Here is a 21,291-nt window from a genome sequence, read left to right on the forward strand (position 1 = left end):
TTTTCCTCCTTCAGCATCACAACCCAACAATCTGTTAACGCAACAGCAACGACAATTCAGTTCCAAACACTAATTTTCAAGTTTTGGTTGAAGATCCTCAGGAAAATTTTTCCTGGGTCCCTGAAAGTCCCTTCAAACACTAAACTAAACAGAATCGAACCTGTGAGTTAATCGGGTCTCGATCACAGACCTGGAACCTGGACCATGTGACATGTGGAACAGAGTGTGTCAGAGTGTGTAGCGTTCAGCAGCAGCTGGGAGAGGAAGTGGGCTCTTACCTCCACGATGCTCTTCAGATCTCGGACATAGGATTGTTCCGTCTCCACGATCTCCATCACCACTCTCTCCAGCCGCGACAGCCGCCTGGGCGTGGCTACTGCCTCCGCCGCGTCATTAGCATTAGCATTAGCTAGGTGCCCATCAACAGGGTGCCCTGCTCCCGATGCCCTGGCCACACTGACACCGCCTCCGGGAGCTCCTCCTCCTTGTGGCGTGACCAAGGGAGTGAGGTCCAGGCTGATGTCCGAGCTGTTCCGTTTTGGTGTAGAGGACGACAAGGAGGACGAGGAGGCGTTATAGGCCGGGACAGCGCCGTATGGCAGTGAGGAAGAGGAGGAAGACGAGGAGGAGTGGGAAGCGTCATGCAGGGAGGCTGAGGAGGTGGAGGAGGAGAGGGAGGCGGGGCGCTCGCCATCTGAGCAGACGGTGTTGACGGAGGTGCAGGAGGAGGACGAGGCTCCTCGTTCACCGGACGACATCATCCTACCCACAATCCCACTCAGAGACGAGGCTGAGGAGGGACGCTTGGCGGCTGAGGAGAGACGGACAGAAAGAGGACGTGGTCCATCAGATGGATTATCAGAAACTTCAAGAAAATCAATAATTACAACTTTTACTGCACAAAGACATGATCACAGTGTGTAAACCCAGGTCTGCAACTCATTTGTGCAAAACCCTGAAATGTCACAAAACTCTGAAGAAGAGACAAAGGTCAAGAAAACCTGCAGCAGTTCCCAACATCACCACCGGGGGAGAGCATGTTTGGGAGCTGCCATCAGCTGTGTGTCAGATTCATCCTTCCATTCCCGAGCAACGAAGGCTAACATGTCCCAGGATTCATTGCGAGTCAGTAAGACAATGGCGGCGGTGGCAACAGAACAGAAATGTCCAATGTTATATTTAAATGTCAGAACCAGGCTTCGACTGAACAGCTGATTCAGGGTCGTTAGAATGCTCCTGTCGGGGGAACTGCAGCTCTGTTCTCTGGTGAATCACAGGAAGTGTTACACAGGATCTCCTCAGCACAGTCTCTGTTTGTGTTTTAACCACCAGGGGGCGTTTCTCCTCTGTTCAAACACCTTCTCTCACAATTCAACAAATCATTTTATCACCTGTTTGAGTCAAAACCTCTCAAAAGGCCGATCGCTGGCAGCTCGCTCCCGGACAGAGACACACCCGACCCTCAGCGGCTGTTTCACTTTCACTAGCGTCTGAAGTCCAGATAAATTTCCATGAATAACCATCAGACATGTCGGGGGGGCGGCTGGACGGCTGAGGAACAGAACTACAGGTTCTCACAGGAAGAGGTTCAGCAGCTGTTGTTGAGACGTGAACCTCCTGGAACACGAGGGTCCTGCTCTGCATGAAGGGGCCATGTTGGATTTGGAAAAACACCAACGCACTTCATCACTACACTGACAGACTGAACCCAACAACCCTCAGTGCTCTTAACCTGAAATTCACTGACACACACACACACACACACACAAACAAACACAAATACACACACAGTCTCAGCTGTACAAGTTACAGCCTTATTTAGCCATGACGTTCACACACATTTCAGTTCTCAGTCGACTTTGTGAGGGTGAGTCAGTCAGGATGTGTGTGTGTGTGTGTGGGGGGGGGGGTAGTATCAGTCACTGGGGCTTTGGACCAATCATCTTCAGGCGCTTGTGCATCGACTGTAGATTTAAACCCTTCTGACTCACCCCTGATGGAAGCCGACGGGCTGTTTCCACCACTAGGTGTGAGTCTTCACTCGGTGTGAATTCTCTCGTTGTGCGACCGTCAGGAGAAAGAGCTCTGAGACGTTGAGTCAGAGAAACATTTGTCTCACATCACTTCCTGTCCCGCTCTGTCTCCTCTCAGCTCCCTGCTTCAGCTCGGAGCTCAAACCACCATGACCTCATCCTCAGTGCTCTCAGCCCTGACCTCGTCTCCTCAGCAGCTCAGTGAGGGACGTGGAGAGAGCGGGGGGGGGGGGGGCAAGTCTCTGTCCAACAGCCGTGCACAGACCTGAGTCAGTAACATGCACACGTCTCGTTCACTGTTCACTATTTCACTTCGAGCAAAGCCACAGATCTTTGACTTGATTTAGAAAATTCAGAAGCTTCCTTCGAATCAAAACTAAAAAAATGTATGCAACCACATTTCCTGATTTGACCACACACACACACACTCACACACACAGACACACACATGTATAAGTGGAAGGAGACCTCAGCAAGTTGTGAACTTCCCTTCGAAATAACTTCATTTGACGATTTTAAAAAGTCAAACAGTCTCTTTTCTAAACTGTTGACGAATTGAATTCAGTTAACATTTCCTTACATGTCATTTAGCTGACGCTTTTGTCCAAAGCGACTTACATTTTTAGAACACTCAGCATTTATGAGGCGTTAAGTTGAACACAGTTAATCTCTCAACAACATGGAAATCTGAATCTGAAGTTTACTTCTCCTCTAAAACACAAACCAGACGAAACAAGTGATCGAGTCACCCTCTGTAGATTTAAGGTAGAAATATTAACTTGTGATAAACGCTGCACAGAGATACTTACAGTTGTCTGGTGCGTGTGTGTGTTTGTCCGTATGTTGTTGATAACCGCACCCTTCACTGTGAAAGACACACACTGATTTCCTGTTACTGAATCTCTGTGTGTTTGTGTGTCTGCACCTGACTTGACACACAGGAAGTGGTTTGCTGAACACTTGTGTTTGTCTGTTTCTCTCTTTCTCAAACATTTAAACACACACAAACACACACACACACACACACACACACACACACACACACATAGCTCTTACTCAAACTTCCGCCATCATTACTCAACGTTTAATCAGAACAGTGAACATAAAGATGGACGACATGACGGCTCCTGAGAGTGAAGCTGGATCATCGCCCCCTGGGGCTCGTGATTGGTCCAGATTCAGCGGCTTCACTTCTCTGAGACAATTCATCATCTCTTTGGTCTGTGACACTGTTTTTTTTAATATAATTTATAACGTGGAGAATCTTCAACACGACCCCGCCTTCTTCTCTTCACGTTCAAGCGACATCACGCCTCGTGACAGACGCACTGACGCTCCGGAGCTCAAACATCACGGACGCAGGTCAAAGGTGAAGTAGAGCAAACATCTGAGGTGCTGACGAGTCAGCAGGTGAATTAACACTCTTATATTAACATCCAGAAAAAATACTTTTTCTTTTAAGCTTGTATTCGCTTGATTATTTACTTATATTTATTTTAATGATTTATTTTATCATTAAATATTTTGTATAAATATTTTGTCTTAAAGACACTGCAGATGATAAAATTACAAGACAATAATAAATAAAAGAAAATAGATTTGCTTCATGAATCAATGAAAGAATAAAGGGACCTAAACGAATGGACGGTCATTAATCAGTTAATCTCTTATCTGTATAAATGAAGCTTACGATGATGATGATGAAGATGAAGATGATGAATTGACTGGTAGTGTCATCAGCAGCTGAACGAGCTGTGAGGCTGAGCAACATGTCTGTGAACGTCAGTGCTCAGCTGGAATTCCCCTGTGAAGAGACGCTGTGAAACTATACGTTGGAGAGAATTCCAGAGTGTGTGTGATGACAGTAATGAGAGAGCAGCTCCTCACTGTCATTACCAGTTCCACTGGGATGGAACACGCTTCTTAGAAAAGAACAAATCGCCTCCTGATTGAGAAACTAGACAAACTGCAGCACAAGGACCCGACGGCTCCTCCTCCTCCACACACCTTGTTTTACGCTTTTAAAATGTCAAATCAGTCGTGCTTTTATTTTGAAAATCAAATCACGTGTGAACATGAACTATCACCTTGGTTATTCATATATTTATTGTTTCGTTTTAAAATGAAAAACCTAACCTTTGCAGCAGAATGTGGAGACCTGTGTGTTCCACCTCATCGTGTTAAACATGTCGCTCTGCTCTGTAAAATCAATGTGTTGGTAACTGAAGTGGAATCAAGTGTCGGGAGAAGAGCAGAGAACTAAGTTCATGTCTCAAACTAAAGAGTTCTGTTTGTCCTGTTGAACAAGTGACCTCTCTCTCTCATTAACATGTGGATTGTAAACGTGACTCACATTAAAAACATCTGGTTCTCAGCAGCTGCAGTGATTGGTGGAGGTTTGTACTGAGCTGCAGCTGATTCTTTCTAATGGACTCTGCTCTGCTTCCTTCACGTCTCTGTACCTTGTGCTTGTGCTTCTGGTTTGTGGAAGAAGAAACTCAATCATCACTGAAATCTGAGAAAACATCGAGATCTTTGTCTCTTCTTTGAGCTTTTTGACCCTCTGACCTCTGCAGTACAAATGTTCCTCATGGGTTTTCGTTGGTATTTTTACTTCCTGTGATGTCATTTCCTGGAGAATCATCAAACAAGCTCAGCTGAAGAGCACTGAACATGAGACCAGCAACAGTCACTGATTAAATAACTGAGAGGAACTCATCGTTCACACATTCAAAGAATCAAAGATAAGAGGGGGGGGGGGGTTAAACTCGAGGGTGTAAGTTAAAACCAGATGTTGAAATAGTGGGAATGTAACTTTAGGCTCTGAGTCAACATTACAGCTTGACCTCCTGACGAAGAGACTGAGAGTCACACTGTGTTTAGAAGACGAGAAGTTTATCAGACGTCTGTAAATCTTCAGCGGTGTCAGAACCTGAATGTTCCTCATCATTCACTCGTCTTCCTCAACTCTCTCCAGCAGATGCAGCCCTGTCCAGAAGGTTTAAATTACATTTATTATTACAAGTTTTAATCAGTGTATAAAGACAAGTTATTAATGAAGCTTTTATTTCATTATTTCTCCTTTTTAAAGTTCTCATCAGTCTTTAGCTTCCTCCTCATTGTTCTCCACCTTCCTCCTCATCCTTCTCAGCTTCCTCCTGATGCTCCTCAACTTCCTCCTCATCCTTCTCAGCTTTCTACTGATCCTCCTCAACTTCCTTTTCAACTTCCTCCTCATCCTTCTCAGCTTCCTCCTCACCCTCCTCAGCTTTCTCTTCATCCCTCTCAGCTTCCTCTTGATCCTCCTCAGCTTCCTCCTCATCCTCCTCAGCTTCCTCCTGATCCTCCTCAACCTCCTCCTCATCCTCCTCCAAAGCTTCCTCTTGATCCTCCTCAGCTTCCTCCTCATCCTCCTCAGCTTCCTCCTCATCCTTCTCAGCTTCCTCCTCATCCTCCTCCAGCTTCCTCTTCATCCTCCTCAGCTTCCTCCTCAGCTTCCTCCTCATCCTCCTCCAGCTTCATCTTCATCCTCCTCAGCATCCTCCTCAACTTCCTTCTCATCCTCCTCACCCTCCTCAGCTTCCTCCTCAGCTTCCTCCTCCTCCTCCTCAGCTTCCTCCACCTCATCCTCCTCATCCTCCTCATCCTCCTAAGCTTCCTCCTCCTCATCCTCCTCAGTTTCCTCCTCATCCTCCTAAGCTTCCTCCTCCTCATCCTCCTCAGTTTCCTCCTCATCCTCCTCAGCTTCCTCCTCCTCATCCTCCTCCACCGTGAAGCCTCTCAAACTCATCTTTTCTGAAACGCTGCCTGTTTCTGACGCTTCATAAATCAGCTGATCACAGTCCAGTCTGGAGTTGTACTCGTCCACCCGGCTCTCCTCCCTCTGTTCTTCTATCGCTCCACTTCTGTCTCACCCTTCCTCCCTTTCTCCTCCGGACCTTTTTCTCTGCAGCCTTATCGAGGGCGTTCTCTCTATTTTCTGCTCCGTTCTTTTCAATGGTTATAATCAACAGATCTGCTGTGCCATTTTATTGTGTGCGTGTGTGTGTGTGTGTGTGTGTGTGTGTGTGTGTGTATGTGTGTGTGTGTCAGAGCAGAAACATTGTTACAGTGCTACACTTAATCGCCACAAACCAGACAACTTCCTGCACACACAGTATTGGTGTGTTTGTGTGTGTGTGGGTGTGTGTGTGTGTGTGTTACATAACTACAACAGTCAGTTGTGTGTCCACAGACTTTGTGTTGTGTATAAATCTGTTGGCTGAGTTGTAATTGCAGAGTGTGTTAGACTCTGCAGAAATGTTAAGAGTGCTCTGGTATGTTCCTGCAAGTGTGTGTTTGTGTGTGTGTGTTGTAAATGCTAACTATGGAAGCCAATATAACAGCAGAGCATTGAAACAGCATGGGAGTTGTGTGTAATTACACATCATTACTGAGCCACTGTGTGTGCGTGTGTGTGTGTGTTTGTGTGTATTTGACTTCCTCTCATTTGGTGAAAGGAAGTCACGGCTCACAAAAACTGTGAATGTGCATGTGAACAAGCAACAACATTATTTTGAAAAGGACAAAAGGTAGAGATAACAGTCAATGGGACTCAAACCCACAAGTCAGTTCTCGGGTGTTGAACTTAAAAAGAGTGTGAAACCACTGGAGGGTAAATAATCTACACACAGCAACATATTTATTGTATAAAGCACCACTCTGGTGGGACTCGAACCCTCAACCTTTAAATTACCTGTCTCACTTGAACCTTCTGCTTTCTAGGTCATTGTCTTGTTTTGTCTAGAAGTCCATTGTTGTGTCCATTGTGCCACAGAGCCTGACTTCCATGTAGAGTGTGTTTCTTTGTTTAGAGTGTACACATTTTACAACACATCACTTTACACAATAAATCTGGTCTCCTGCTTCCACTGGTGGGACCAACACACTTTCAATCAGTGGGAGAAAACCTTTGTGTATAAATACACAGATCGAACCAGTGAGTATACTGTGTATGTACATCATAGCAGAGGAAGGACTGATGGTAAAGTGTCAGTAACACAAGAACACAGCAGCACAAAGCAGGGACTCGAACCCTCTGTTACCTGAAGTACGGGGCGATCGCTGGCTGCCACGCCGTGACCCCTCAGGCATGGTGTGATGATGTCACAGGAAGTGGAATCCTGCAGAGAGAAATGAGGAGAAATGGTTGGTCTCCTTTTCCTGATCCACACGATACAGGCTTGACCCTGAGGGGTCGCTCAGGGTCAGTAGTGTACAAGCAGGAAGTGGAGCAGGACCACACGGTGCAGGTTCAAACCCTGGTGTTGACACACACAGGGTTTGAACCTACTGAAGCTTTTCAACATTAGTAAAACATTAATGTAAAGAGAAGTGAGACGTGACATCAAGTCCAACTGTTTCAGACATGAGGTCGATGAACGTGACCAGCTTCTCTCCTCTGCTTGTTTTGTGTTGTTGTGTTAAAGGTCATCTGTTGTCATACGTTGACTTGTGGTTGTGTTCTTCTTGTGTGAACACACTTTGTCATGATGTTGATTCATTCTTTACGGTTTCACATAAACGGAACTAGTTCAAGTTTTCATTGTAGTCGGTGCTGCTCGCCGAACAGAAGGAACAGAACCTCGGATAAAACACGTCCATCAAAGCTGAAGAAGTTTCTAACCACAATACATCATGCTGCAGTGTGTGTGTGTGTGTGTGTGTGTGTGTGTGTGTGTGTGTGTGTGTGTGTGTGTGTGTGTGTGTGTGTGTGTGAACTGGCCAACGTCATCGTCAGCTGCCAAAAGGTGTTTCCAGGTGCTTCGTTTCAAAAGCACCTCATCTCACACTCTCTCTCAAACACACACACACACTCACACACACACTCACACGCACACTCACACTCACACGTGAATGACAGTGGCAGTCGACCAGCCAACGTGACCTGTACATGAAGGAAGGTCAGAGGTCACCTCGCAGTGACCTGTACATGAAGGAAGGTCAGAGGTCACCTAGCAGTGACCTGTACATGAGGGAAGGTCAGAGGTCACCTCGCAGTGACCTGTACATGAAGGTCAGAGGTCACGATCAGGTGACCCTGTTCAGAAACAAACACATCCCCAACACCTCCGCGTTGGAAACCACAGAGCAGCTGACTGAACTCACAGGAAGTTGATCGGTTGTGGTCAATGAGTCGATTCAGTGTCTGTCCAGCTTCTCCAGTTAAAACCATTGATTCTGATGGGATTCGAACCAGCAAGCTTTGAATCACATACAATACATACACAGCCGTGTTGGGAGGGAGAACTACGCAACTTTAGATGGTTTTTGGTTCGATTCCCACTTTCCCAAGATTCTGCCCTCATTGATTTGATCAATAAGACAGCATGGAAACACACACACACACACACACACACACACAGACACACACACAGCTGCTGTGAGGATCCCTGGCCCTATGGACTTTTAGAATCAACATTGATCATGTGATTTAAAGTTTGTGAGTTTAAGTTGACACTTGACAAATACCATGAAACTGACAACCTGTTAGAAGCAACCAGACGCTTCATGTGAGACTTGAAAGTATCGACGCTACAACAACAGCTGTTCGATTCCCTGAAGCTGCTTTCAGACGTGACCTGACCTCCGCATGTCCTCTGTCACCAGACAAGACAATGTTGGAGGCCTCACTGACCCACAAAGGGAAAGACACTCATTGTGTTTCAGAAGGGTGGAGGCCCACTGATGTAAAAACACACACGCACACACACACACACACAGTCATTCATTAACACTGTCACAGGAGTGGATACACACCACATGGAACCACAACTGGCACACACGCACTTGCACACACGCTCAGTGGTCCAGGCTAAACACACACAATGACACTGAATGTAAACTTCCAGTAGTTCTGTGAAGAAAAGAGACACAAAGACACCTTTTGTCCTCTGTGTGTCTGTGTGTTTGTGTGTGTGTGTGTGTGTGTGTGTGTGTGTGTGTGAGTGTGTGTGGATTCATAAGGAGACACCTTGTTGTTTATCTACTGAGTCTAATGTGAAGTTAGAGTTTTAAATCCTTCCTGTTTATCTTCATTCATCTCAGTCAGACTTCATTAACACAGCCATGGTCATACTGTGTGTGTGTGTGTGTGTGTGTCTGTGTGTGTGTGTGGTCTCCCTAAGTGTTTGTGTACAGACCCGACACTTCTTTCTCTTTCTCGCTCTGACACACAAACACACAAAAGCTCCACATGTATACAATGTTGTCCTGCTGTTTCCTTTGTGCTCATAGCGTCAACCAGCTCCTCTCACACACACACTCACACACACAAACACACACACACACACACACAAACACACACAAACACACACACACACACACACAATGGTACAGCGACTGTCTGTCGATCTGTTCACTTCACATCTTCGTCTGTACTTAAACTATTCTCAACTTAAGGTCTGAACCACAACAACGAGGATGTGCTTTAAAGGACACGGGTTCGATTCTCTCCAGAGGTTAAAGGTGTACATCAGGTAGCATGATAGAAACAGATTTAAATATCGACAGCAGGATTCCTGTGGTAAACGTTGAAGCCTTTAACATTTACCATGTTCACCACCTCATTAGCATGTTAGCATGTTAGCATGCTGAGGCCTCTGGAATTCTTTCACTCACCAAAGTTTGTGCGACTGCCGGAGCAAATGGCGGAACAAAGGAAACAGAGAAGTGATCAGGGTTCATCCTGAGGACCATGACATGAGTTCTGGACCTGAGTCAGACCACCACTGTCACACAATAAGACCCACACTCTAACATAACGCAATTGTCTTTTCAAACAATGAATCCCAAACACACAAAACCCAAACACACCATTGTAAACCTCATGACTTCACTGCGTTGTGTTTTATTTGTGTTTTATTGAGGTGGGAGCAGAATGGTCTCAGTGGACGGTGGAACCATCGGTGAGGCTGTAAAACTGTCGTCAGCTGCTGTAAACTGATTGTGTGTGTGTCTGTGGGGGGGGGGGGGGGGGAATCCCCTGTCTGTATTTATGTCTTTTGTGACTAATAACACACAGTCACATCAGCATGCTGTTGTTAGAGTGTGTGTGTGTCTGTTTCTCAAATTGGTGGAAAGAACTGAAATTACAGAGAAAAACATTTTTTTATGGGGAGACGGAGCGTGAGGCAGAGGGGGAGGTGATTCATGATGGGAATGTACAGACACACACACACACACACACACACCTGAACGTCACGCACTTGGTTTAAAACACTAACACAACATCAGAATATTGTTCTCAGATCTCAACAATGATGCTGTTTGATAAAAGTTGTCGACCGAAACCATTTAAACCAGAAGAAGATTCAGACTGAGACTTAATACAGAAGGTACATAATGTTCACCACTCAGTTATAAATCATTATTATATCATATTACTGCTACAAGACCAATTTGCTGTCTCTTGTTCCACAGATGTAAAAAATAGCTTTAGTTGAACAAAGAAGTTCAGTTCTACTGAAGTTATCAGTCCCATCGGGGCAGGTTCCCAGTTCTCTGATGGTTATAAGTTTCACATTGGTGGGAATCGAACATACAACCTTTTACCCATTTGCTCATCTAACTCTTCCCACACTAGAACCCACAAGCTTTGAAAATACTTTTTACTATTATCAAGAGTTCCATTGGATTGTGTGCGTTGATATATGGTTTTATGAATTTATGTGTGTGTGTATGTTGTTTATGATGTTTACTGGGTTTCTGTGAGGTTGGAAACACTGCGGTATACATCTGTCGCCAGAGACACACACACACACACAGACACACGCACACACACACACACACACACACACACACACACACACACACACACAGTAGAGCCTTTCTCTCTCTGACCACAGACTTTGTTAAATTGTCAGACTAATTATTATAAACGACAAACTCTGGTCACTGAGGAAACCATCAGTCCACATCCCATAATTATCCTGAAGGGCTCCATATTAAATGTGCTCGCACATAGTTGAGATGTTTGGGGTGCGTTTGATTTGAGTCGGGGTGCGTTGGATTTGTGTTTGCCTGTGAAATCAATGGATCTTTGTGTTTTAAGTTAAGCAAGTACATTCAGAGTTTTATCTGAACTCCATTCATTCATCCCTCCAGAATCAGAATCAGAATCAGAATTCTTTTTATTGCCTTGTATATTTTCACATACAGGAAATTGCCTTGGTGTGGTTGGTGCACTTTACAAACAACAATATAAAAACAACAATATAGAGCAATATGCTCCATACCTCCACCTCTCCATTCATTCATCCCTTCATACCTCCACCTCTCCATTCATTCATCCCTCCATACCTCCACCTCTCCATTCATTCATCCCTTCATACCTCCACCTCTCCATTCCTTTACCCATCAGCTCTACACCTCATCCATCCCTCCCTCCATCTCTCATCCTCCCTTTCTCATTCCTCCAACTCTTATGTGTTTATCTTTCATCCATCCACTCCTCTGTCCCTCATCTCCAATCCTCAAATTATTTGTTTCCTCATACATTCCTCCAACTCTCATCCCTCCATCCTTCCATCCCTATTGTTTCCATCTCTTCACCTTTAACCCTCATTGGTCGGATCCCAGTGAGTTTCTCTTATATCCGTCATATACTCGACTCAACGTCCGGCTCTGATTGGTTCATCTCACGCAGACGTTTCTGTGCCAGAAGCTCGCTGTGATGTCATCAGTGCTAACATACAGAAGACATGTTTGTTCAACAGCCTGACCTCAAGAGCCAATACACAACACACAACACACAACACACAACCCACACAACACACACACACATGTTTAAAACTTTGATGAGTGTTTGGTATCGACAAAAAGTGTTTTCAGTCAGATCAATACATAGAAGGACATAACTGTCAACTTCCTGCCAACACACACACGAAGCACTTAACTGGAGACCATGTGTGTGTGTGTGTGTGTGTGTGTGTGTGTGTGTGTGTCTTTGCTGTTCACATTCGAGATGGAAATAAGACGTTCTCCTGAGCAGGTTGATAAAGTGCTGTGTTTCAGGTGTTTCCTGGTTTTCCAGGGATCCCACCACTCCCCAGTGTTCCCAGTGCTCGGCCCCCAGTGGTCACTCTCACCTCAGCTTTTATCTCCACATCTGCTGACTGGAGGATTTTTACTCAACCATAAAACACAGATGCTGGAGGGACTGTCTGTGGCGGTGCCTTCACTGACTTCCTGCTCCACCACAGTCTGGTGTGTGGACATCAGGACTCAACTAAAGACAAAAATACACAACCTTGTCTCAGGTGTCAGAGACTCGTCTACACTTCCTGTCAGAATCAACAAACCACCAAAACCATCAGTTGGGGAATGAACAGACGATATGAGCGCTCCAATAGGTGAAGCCAAAGTGACTGGTTCGCCCCCTGGTGTCTGGCTGCGGTACAGGTAACAAACCCTCCTCCTCCGTGTTAGCAGATGAGACATTGGACGTTAAATAAATGTTTGTCAAACACGGTTTGTTCAAGTGTTTCTCATCAGTTTGGTTTGAGTCAGTTATTTGATGATATACAAAAAACTGAGTGACAGTTGAGACTGACTCAGGATTGGTCCAGCTTCAGTATGGGCGGGTCTTCGATATCACGGCTCCCCAGAGTCATCACCACCAGGTGGCAGCGTTTGATTCAGAGATACTTTAGATTAACTTCTGGTGGAGACGTGTCGTCCATCTTTCGGTTTCTGTTTTTAAAGCTTGTTACTAACAAAGTTCCCTTTGGGACAATTAAGCATATTTCAGTTTTGTGCAGAGAGTCAAGATGATTTAAGCGATGAGAGAAAAACTCTTTTCTCTGTTCACATTTCTACTGACTTGGAAGGACCTGTCACTGCCGCCTACAGGCCGCAATGCGCAGTGCAACTCCAACAAGTGAGCAGGAGATTATTCCTGATAAACGGTTCATCCTCTGGGGAGCAGCAGAGTTTTATCTAGTTAGGGGTGAAAGCTTCAGAAAGCAGAGAATCACGACGAGTCACAGAACATCTGCAGCGGTGGACTTTAAAAGTCCTCATGCACTGGATGTGTTCTACTTGAAACGGGTCTGAAGCTGCTGGAAGTTCAACTCGAGATGTTCCATGTTTCAAAGTGAGGATCATATTTGTACCTTGGTGCCGGGGACATGGACGTCCAGCGGCCGGTGAGTGTCCTCCTGTCCTCCTGTGTCTCTCTCTGCTGCGTCCAGCGGCCGCTCCGGACGCATTGGATCGGACTCTTTCCCGGAGCTTTCAACAACCCTCCTCCATCGTGCACGGCTCTGCGGCTCGGCTCCTCCTCTGGACCCACTTGGACCAGTTGTTACGCACCGAAGGCAAAAAGGAAAGAATCCAGATGTGCGCGTAATTTCGACCCGCTGCTCCGGAGGGAAGAGGCCGGGTCTCAGGCGGACATGTCCGCGCGTTCACGATCAATCTCCCGGTGAGAGACGGGACTCCAGGCGGCGTGAAGACGAGCCAGCTGCTGCAGGAGAGAGGGAGGGAGGGAGGGGGAGTGTGAGAGAGGCCGAGGGAGGTCCAAAAACCATCAGCGAGAGGGAGGGGGAGAGAGAGAGGGGGAGAGAGGGAGAGGGAGAGAGAGGGAGAAAGAGAGAGAGAGGGAGGTTCAAAAACCATCAGCGAGAGGGAGGGGAGGGCGAGAGAGAGGGAGGTCCAAAAACCACCAGAGAGAGAGAGAGGGAGAAAGAGAGAGGGGGAGAGAGAGAGGGGGAGAGAGGGAGAGAGAGAGAGAGGGAGAAAGAGAGAGGGGGAGAGAGGGAGAGGGAGAGAGAGGGAGAAAGAGAGAGAGAGGGAGGTTCAAAAACCCATCAGAGAGAGCGTTTGTTCAGTTTGATCCAGACCCAGAACTCCTCCTGCTCTGGGGAACCGTTCACACCTGGTGTTCACACTGACCTGAAGAGTCTGAACCAAACCAGGTGTGAACGAATCTGATCTGTTTCAAAAGATGTCTGCCTTCCTAGTTTCATCGAGCCATTGAAGCATTGCACAGAGGTCAGAGGTCACTCTAGGGTGACCTCGGTCTAACCCTATTTGCCCAAGGACAATAACTCATGGAGAAGCCGGAAATCAAACCAGTGACCTTCTGGTCCCAATCTACCCCAATAAATAATCAAACAGCAGTTCTCTTTTGCTGAATAAAGTCGAGTCCAAAGACTGATCAGACAGAAGGTGAAGATCGATTCCCCAGAGACACAGAACTCAATCAGTCAGAGTCCGGAGACACGAGGCTGTGTTGTTCTAAATCTCCAGTCAGGAGAGGAAACAAGGAGAGGAAACAAGGAGAGGAAACAAGGAGAGGAAACAAGGAGAGGAACCACCGAGCTTCACAGAGGAGGAAAATAACCTGATGAATAGTTTTAAACTCAGGAAGTGACAGAGGACGAGCTCCCTCTGAGGTTCACGCCCACAGTCCAACATGGAGGACGGGACTTTTGAGGGGGGGGGGGGGGGGGGGCGTTGACCAAAGGGACACAGAGAGCCATGTCAGTGAAGCCTCATCGATGGAGGATTCTCATCTATTCTAACTTTCTACAAAGAGGAAGAAGCTTCATCTTCATCTTCAGTTCACAGTCAATGAGACACGGGGAGCTGAGCTTTGTCATCACGAGTTCCTCATGGGTCCTTCACAGCAGCTCGACTCAAATTGTGTACATAAACACGTTAACTGACACGTTGGTGTGTGGGTGAATCTTTATGTTTCATATTGTTCATGGCAGGTGAAAGATTCACCTCACTTTTATTCTGCATCATTATTCAGGCTCTGACACCAGATGTCCTGTTTGTTCTGCAGCTGCTGGTGCACTTCTCCATGAGGACGATGAAGTGCATTTGATTTGACTTGATATATTTTAGTTTGATGCAATAATAATAATTCATGTGATCGTTATCAGTTATTAATACCTGCACAAAGATCCTTGTGCTTTTTATTGCAATTAAAAACCTGGGTTTATCTGATTGTTACGTGCATTTCCCGAAAACTGAGCAGCTGGCTACTCTCACACACAGACACACACACAGACACACACACAGACACACACACAAACACACACACACACACACACACACACACACACACACACACACAGGAGACAGAATCTAATAAGCACCAACAGACAGTAAACACAGGCTGTCGTCCCAGTAACCAGGTGTAAATCACGAAGCAGCTCAACTTGTTGTAAAGTTCAAACTTTCTTTCTTCAGTTCTTCAGTGACGAGAGAACACATTCTGCAAATCATCCTATAAACCTTGACTCACACACTCACACACTCACACACACACACTCACAGACCCACACAGCTCTTCCTGGGGGAGCAGCAGCAGCTTGTTCCGTGGCGATGACTTCATCATGTGAGCATCATGGCCGACAGGGCTGGTGTTTGAGGAAGATGAGGCAACGACCTCCTCGAGTGTTTCTTCTTCTTCTACAGTGTAAACAGTGTAAATCAGATCCACTCAGACGTCAGAGGGACTTCTGCTTTTCTTCTCCAGAACCTTTTACTCAGGACAAACTGGATTCATCAGCTTCAGTCTTCTTCTACTTCTTTGTTCCCTGGATGAGCAGGAGGCTCTGCTGGATCTGCTTCTCCTTCATCATCTGCTTCTCCTTCATCAGCTGTTTCAGACGCTGCATCCTGAGATCTTTGTGTTCTCCCAGTTTCACATCACGTGTTAGAAACCTCGTCCACACGTCCACTGGCTCACTGGGAAGCTCCCACACATTGCTCTGCTGGTTCCTCTCATGGACTCACTCTGACTCACTGATGGTTGTTCTAATGTTCATGTTTCTATGATTGACAGGGGAGACTGTCCCGTGACTGGTCAGGTGGGTGCATGTCGTCCATCTTTATACACAGGGTTGATGTTCAACACATACAAAGAGTTATTTTAAATAATAACAGTTATTGACTGCACCCCCCTGTGAGGATGTGATGTCATGTGACCATACGGAGCATCTTTGGTTTTTGGTTTTCAGCTGCTCAGGACCAGGCCATGTTGTCCCTTCTCTCTGAAGTGATCAAACTCTGTGAACACACACTGACATTCTTCACCACATCTGTTTCTCCTGAGCAACCAGTTTACCAGCGAGGACCAGTCCGAGGTTTATACTGGACAAACACAACCGCATAGGTAAACACACACACACACACTGGTGGAATGCATACACAAACAAAAGCAGATGTAAGCAAGTGTGAACCCCAGAAAATATAGAAGCACACACACACACACACACACACACAAACACACACACACAGACACACACACACACAGACACACACACACACACACACACACACAGGGTAAACAGTGGTGGTTGGCTGGCACTGTTCCTGACAGAGTTATTCCAAACTCAGACATTCCTCAACGCACTTTCCTCCCAACAGTTATCCTACAAGTGTGTGTGTGTGTGTGTGTGTGTGCGTGTGAGTGTGTGTTCTCCATCAGAGGTCGGAAGGTCGCTGACAAACAAAAGGGAAAGGGCGACAGCTTTGAATCCTGCCTCCCTGGATCCAAACAGCAGCAGCCGACAGTCAGAGCTGAAGTAGCTGTGGCACTTTTGGTCACCTCACAGAATAACACTGGTCCTGATGGTTGGTCGGCTGTGGAGTGAAGGTCTGAACGTCAGACCGACCAGCAGATGATTCTCCAGAGCTTCTCCAGAGCGTGAGTTTCATGCTGAACAACACAGCAGCAGCTTTTCTGCACAGACTCGTTCACAACAGCATCAAATCCACTTTGTCCACTTATGCACCAGAGATATTTTTTTTGGTGTCTTCGTGTTAGTGTCACGTGATAGAAGCTCAGCACCCCCCCCCCCCCCCCCCAGACACACACACACACACATACACACACACTCACTCACAGTGGACCCAGTTGAGGAACCCTCTTCACCTGCAGCTTAAGAATAAAAGCACCAGGACTTTATCCTCTGTTCAGATGCTATGAACTCTCTGGGTTCAGCTCACAGCCTGAAGCCATGAAGTCACCAGAGCTGGTTTTGATATTACATTTCTAATAACCCACATTTCCACAGCTAATGACATGGCGGCAGCCATCTTGGCTCTGTTTGCTGTCTGATTAGAGGCTGAGATCTGCCGGCAGCGAGGCAGCATGACGCAGCACAAACCTCCAGACGCTGGGTGCTGTTTGAAAAGAGGAAGATGAACTGTTAAAGCTGGAAGTGTTTTTAGTGACATCTAGTGGTGAAGTGTCATATTGCAGCTGAACACCACTCACTGTTTTACTTTTTAAGTTTGTCTCTGAAACTTTAAAGTCTCAGTCATGAAGTTGCGCCAGAGCCAGTTCCTAGAGAGCTGAACACCATGTGACCTGTGGAGCCAGTTCCTAGAGAGCTGAACACCATGTGACCTGTGGAGCCAGTTGTTAGAGAGCTGAACACCATGTGACCTGTGGAGCCAGTTCCTAGAGAGCTGAACACCATGTGACCTGTGGAGCCAGTTGTTAGAGAGCTGAACACCATGTGACCTGTGGAGCCAGTTCCTAGAGAGCTGAACACCATGTGACCTGTGGAGCCAGTTCCTAGAGAGCTGAACACCATGTGACCTGTGGAGCCAGTTCCTAGAGAACTGAACACCATGTGACCTGTGGAGCCAGTTCCTAGAGAGCTGAACACCATGTGACCTGTGGAGCCAGTTCCTAGAGAGCTGAACACCATGTGACCTGTGGAGCCAGTTCCTAGAGAGCTGAACACCATGTGACCTGTGGAGCCAGTTCCTAGAGACCTGAACACCATGTGACCTGTGGAGCCAGTTCCTAGAGAGCTGAACACCATGTGACCTGTGGAGCCAGTTCCTAGAGACCTGAACACCATGTGACCTGTGGAGCCAGTTCCTAGAGAGCTGAACACCATGTGACCTGTGGAGCCAGTTCCTAGAGACCTGAACACCATGTGACCTGTGGAGCCAGTTGTTAGAGAGCTGAACACCATGTGACCTGTGGAGCCAGTTCCTAGAGACCTGAACACCATGTGACCTGTGGAGCCAGTTCCTAGAGAGCTGAACACCATGTGACCTGTGGAGCCAGTTGTTAGAGAGCTGAACACCATGTGACCTGTGGAGCCAGTTGTTAGAGACCTGAACACCATGTGACCTGTGGAGCCAGTTCCTAGAGAGCTGAACACCATGTGACCTGTGGAGCCAGTTCCTAGAGACCTGAACACCATGTGACCTGTGGAGCCAGTTCCTAGAGAGCTGAACACCATGTGACCTGTGGAGCCAGTTCCTAGAGACCTGAACACCATGTGACCTGTGGAGCCAGTTCCTAGAGAGCTGAACACCATGTGACCTGTGGAGCCAGTTGTTAGAGAGCTGAACACCATGTGACCTCTGGAGCCAGTTGTTAGAGAGCTGAACACCATGTGACCTGTGGAGCCAGTTCCTAGAGAGCTGAACACCATGTGACCTGTGGAGCCAGTTCCTAGAGAGCTGAACACCATGTGACCTCTGGAGCCAGTTGTTAGAGAGCTGAACACCATGTGACCTGTGGAGCCAGTTGTTAGAGAGCTGAACACCATGTGACCTGTGGAGCCAGTTGTTAGAGAGCTGAACACCATGTGACCTGTGGAGCTAGATCTTAGAGAGCTGAACACCATGTGAACGGACAAACACAACCTAACAACCGGCTCTGTGGCGCAACGGATAGCGCATTGGACTTCTAGCATCATCATAATCAAGTGTTCTAACATTAGCACAGAGAAAGTGATTCAAAGGTTGTTGGTTCGAGTCCCACCAGAGTCGTCATTATACATTAATGAGCGGGAAAATCCTCTACGTCCTCTACGACATCTGACTTACTTGATCTAAAGAGTTTGTGATGTGTATTTAATCAAACTAGAAAAAGCCAAACTGTGTGTGGAGCCAGTTGTTAGAGAGCTGAACACCATGTGACCTGTGGAGCCAGTTGTTATTGAGCTGAACACCATGTGACCTGTGGATGGAGTCTGAGAGGACGTCCATCTTGTCTGAACAGCACCGTGAGGTTTCTCTCTGCAGGGACGGGGTCCGGCTCACTTCTCCTCCAGGGCCTCACTTTCACTTCTGTTGGTGAAGCAGCAGATTGTGATCATTGAGTCAGAATTCTGCTAATTAATGGTCTTTAATTAGCAGGAGAGAGGAGATGCTTTCAAACACTGCTGACTGATTACAGACTCACAATATGTGTGTGTGTGTGTGTGTGTGTGTGCGTGCTTGCTCCTCTGAATGTGGGTTTGGCCGAGCCATGTTGTCCTAATCTCTCCGCATCTTTGCCAAGAAGCACTAACAGCTGTGGTATGTAGCGTGTGTGTATGTCTGCATATGCTTGAGTGTGTGTGTTTGTGTGTGCATGTGTTGCGTTGTGGTCCCTGGATCACGAATGGACGAGCGAGCTCCGACACCACAAGCAGTGCCTCGTCCCATAGAGCGAGAGAGACACTTTAGAAGACGGAGGACAAACCGAGGAAAGAACTTCTTGAGAGAGAAACACGATTTAAAGAGTTTTTATAGAAAAGAAGGACGAGGACGACAGGTTAGGAAACAGAAGACAAGAGACAGATGAGAGGAGGAGAAGAAAAAGAGAGATAAGTGGAAAAGAGAGAGAAGAGAAAAGTGGAACAGGACACGATAGAAGAGTCAAGAAAAGAGAAATGATTGTGGGAGGAAAAGAGGACAAGTGTTCTAACATTAGCACAGAGGAAGTTTTTCAAAGGTTGTGGGTTTGAGTCCCACCGGAGTCATCTTTATACATAATGAGCGGGAAAATCAGAGTCCTCTACGACTTCTTACTTGCTTGAACCCATGAGTTTGTGATGTGCATTTAATCAAACTGGAAAAAGCCAAACTGTTTAATGGTTCTGGGTTTGAATCCCATCAGGCTTACTGTCCAAAGTCTCAAAACATTGTAATCGACAAATGCAAACATCATACATAAGGCTTTGTGATAGCGCATTGGACTTCTTGCATCATCATAATCAAGTGTTCTAACATTAATACAGAGGAAGTGATTCAAAGGTTGTGGGTTCGAGTCCCACAAGAGTCATCTTTATACATTAATGAGCGATATCTGTCTTATTTGTTTCTCAAGAGTTTGTGATGTGCATTTAATCGAACTGGAAAAGTCCTACTGTTTAATGGTTCTGGGTTTGAATCCCAACAAGTCTTTTGTCATCAGTCTTACCCTCCAAAGTCTCAAAAAAATGAGAAGGGACAAAGGTAAATATAGGTCATGAGGCTCTGTGGCGCAATGGATAGCGCATTGGACTTCTAGCATCATCATACTCAATTGATCTAGTATCAGCACAGTGTAAGTGATTCAAAGGTTGTGGGTTCGAGTCCCACCAGAGTCGTCTTTATACATTAATGAGGGGGAAAATCTGAGTCCTCTACGACTTCTTACTTGCTTGAACCCATGAGTTTGTGATGTGCATTTAATCAAAGTGGAAAAAGCCAAACTGTTTAATGGTTCTGGGTTTGAATCCCATCAGTCTTAACGTCCAAAGTTTCAAAACATGAGAAGGGACAAAGGAAAACATCATACATAAGGCTCTGTGGTGCAATGGATAGTGCATTGGACTTCTAGCATCATAATATTCAAGTGTCCTAGCATCAGCACAGAGGAAGTGATTCAAAGGTTGTGGGTTCGAGTCCCACCAGAGTTGTATTTATGCATTAATGATCGTATAAAATCTGGGTTCTTTTCGACATCTGACTTACTTGATCCCAAGAGTTTGTAATGCGCATTTAATCAAACTGGAAAATCCAAACAGTTTTCACACGGTGGTCTAAAGGACTAGACTGTCCATCACATCACTGACACTAATTCAACATGATCATATAACAGACCTACGACAACCCATCATCACACAATATGTCAGGGAGATGTTTGTGTAAGTTTGTATTTGGGCCTCTTAGTGTGTGTTGGTGTGTATGAGCTGACATTCTTAACTGTAAGCACAACTTCTATTTCCTGGCAATGCTCTTATACCATAGGCATGTTAACTGCTGTGTGTGTGTGTGTGTGTGTGTGTGTGTGTGTGTGTGTGTATGTGTGTGTGTGTGTGTTTGTGTGTGTGTGTGTGTGTGAGTATTTGTGTGTGTGTGTGAGTGTGTATGTGTGTGTGTTTGTACGTGTCAGCTCCTTAGATCTCCTTGTGTGTTCATTAAATCATTATGCTTTATTCATGTCTACTCTTTCAGCCTGAGGATAAATACATGTACACAC

The 21,291-nt window shown here is 46.2% G+C and overlaps 1 protein-coding gene and 2 non-coding genes across 3 annotated transcripts in view; 2 read left to right on the plus strand and 1 right to left on the minus strand.

The window, feature by feature from the left end:
• The window catches only part of plekhg2 (pleckstrin homology domain containing, family G (with RhoGef domain) member 2), a 32,909-nt gene extending 19,388 nt beyond the window's left edge, over nt 1-13,521 (minus strand). The window contains exons 1-3 of the mRNA XM_062385344.1: nt 13,187-13,521; nt 7,118-7,195; nt 279-811 (exon numbers count right to left, since the gene is read on the minus strand). Of these exons, the coding sequence (XP_062241328.1) occupies nt 279-811; nt 7,118-7,166 (582 nt within the window). The 5' untranslated portion in view covers nt 7,167-7,195; nt 13,187-13,521. The remainder of the gene's footprint in view (nt 1-278; nt 812-7,117; nt 7,196-13,186) is intronic.
• Nucleotides 13,522-18,713: 5,192 nt separating this feature from the next.
• trnar-ucu (transfer RNA arginine (anticodon UCU)) lies at nt 18,714-18,830 on the plus strand. Its single transcript has 2 exons — nt 18,714-18,750; nt 18,795-18,830. It is a non-coding gene; the product is annotated as a tRNA-Arg (tRNA).
• A 1,469-nt stretch (nt 18,831-20,299) lies between these two features.
• On the plus strand, nt 20,300-20,416 carry trnar-ucu (transfer RNA arginine (anticodon UCU)). The gene is made up of 2 exons: nt 20,300-20,336; nt 20,381-20,416. It is a non-coding gene; the product is annotated as a tRNA-Arg (tRNA).
• The last annotated feature ends 875 nt before the right edge of the window (nt 20,417-21,291 follow it).

The sequence above is a fragment of the Platichthys flesus genome, chromosome 4 (genome assembly GCF_949316205.1).
Source record: "Platichthys flesus chromosome 4, fPlaFle2.1, whole genome shotgun sequence".
NCBI lineage: Eukaryota > Metazoa > Chordata > Actinopteri > Pleuronectiformes > Pleuronectidae > Platichthys > Platichthys flesus.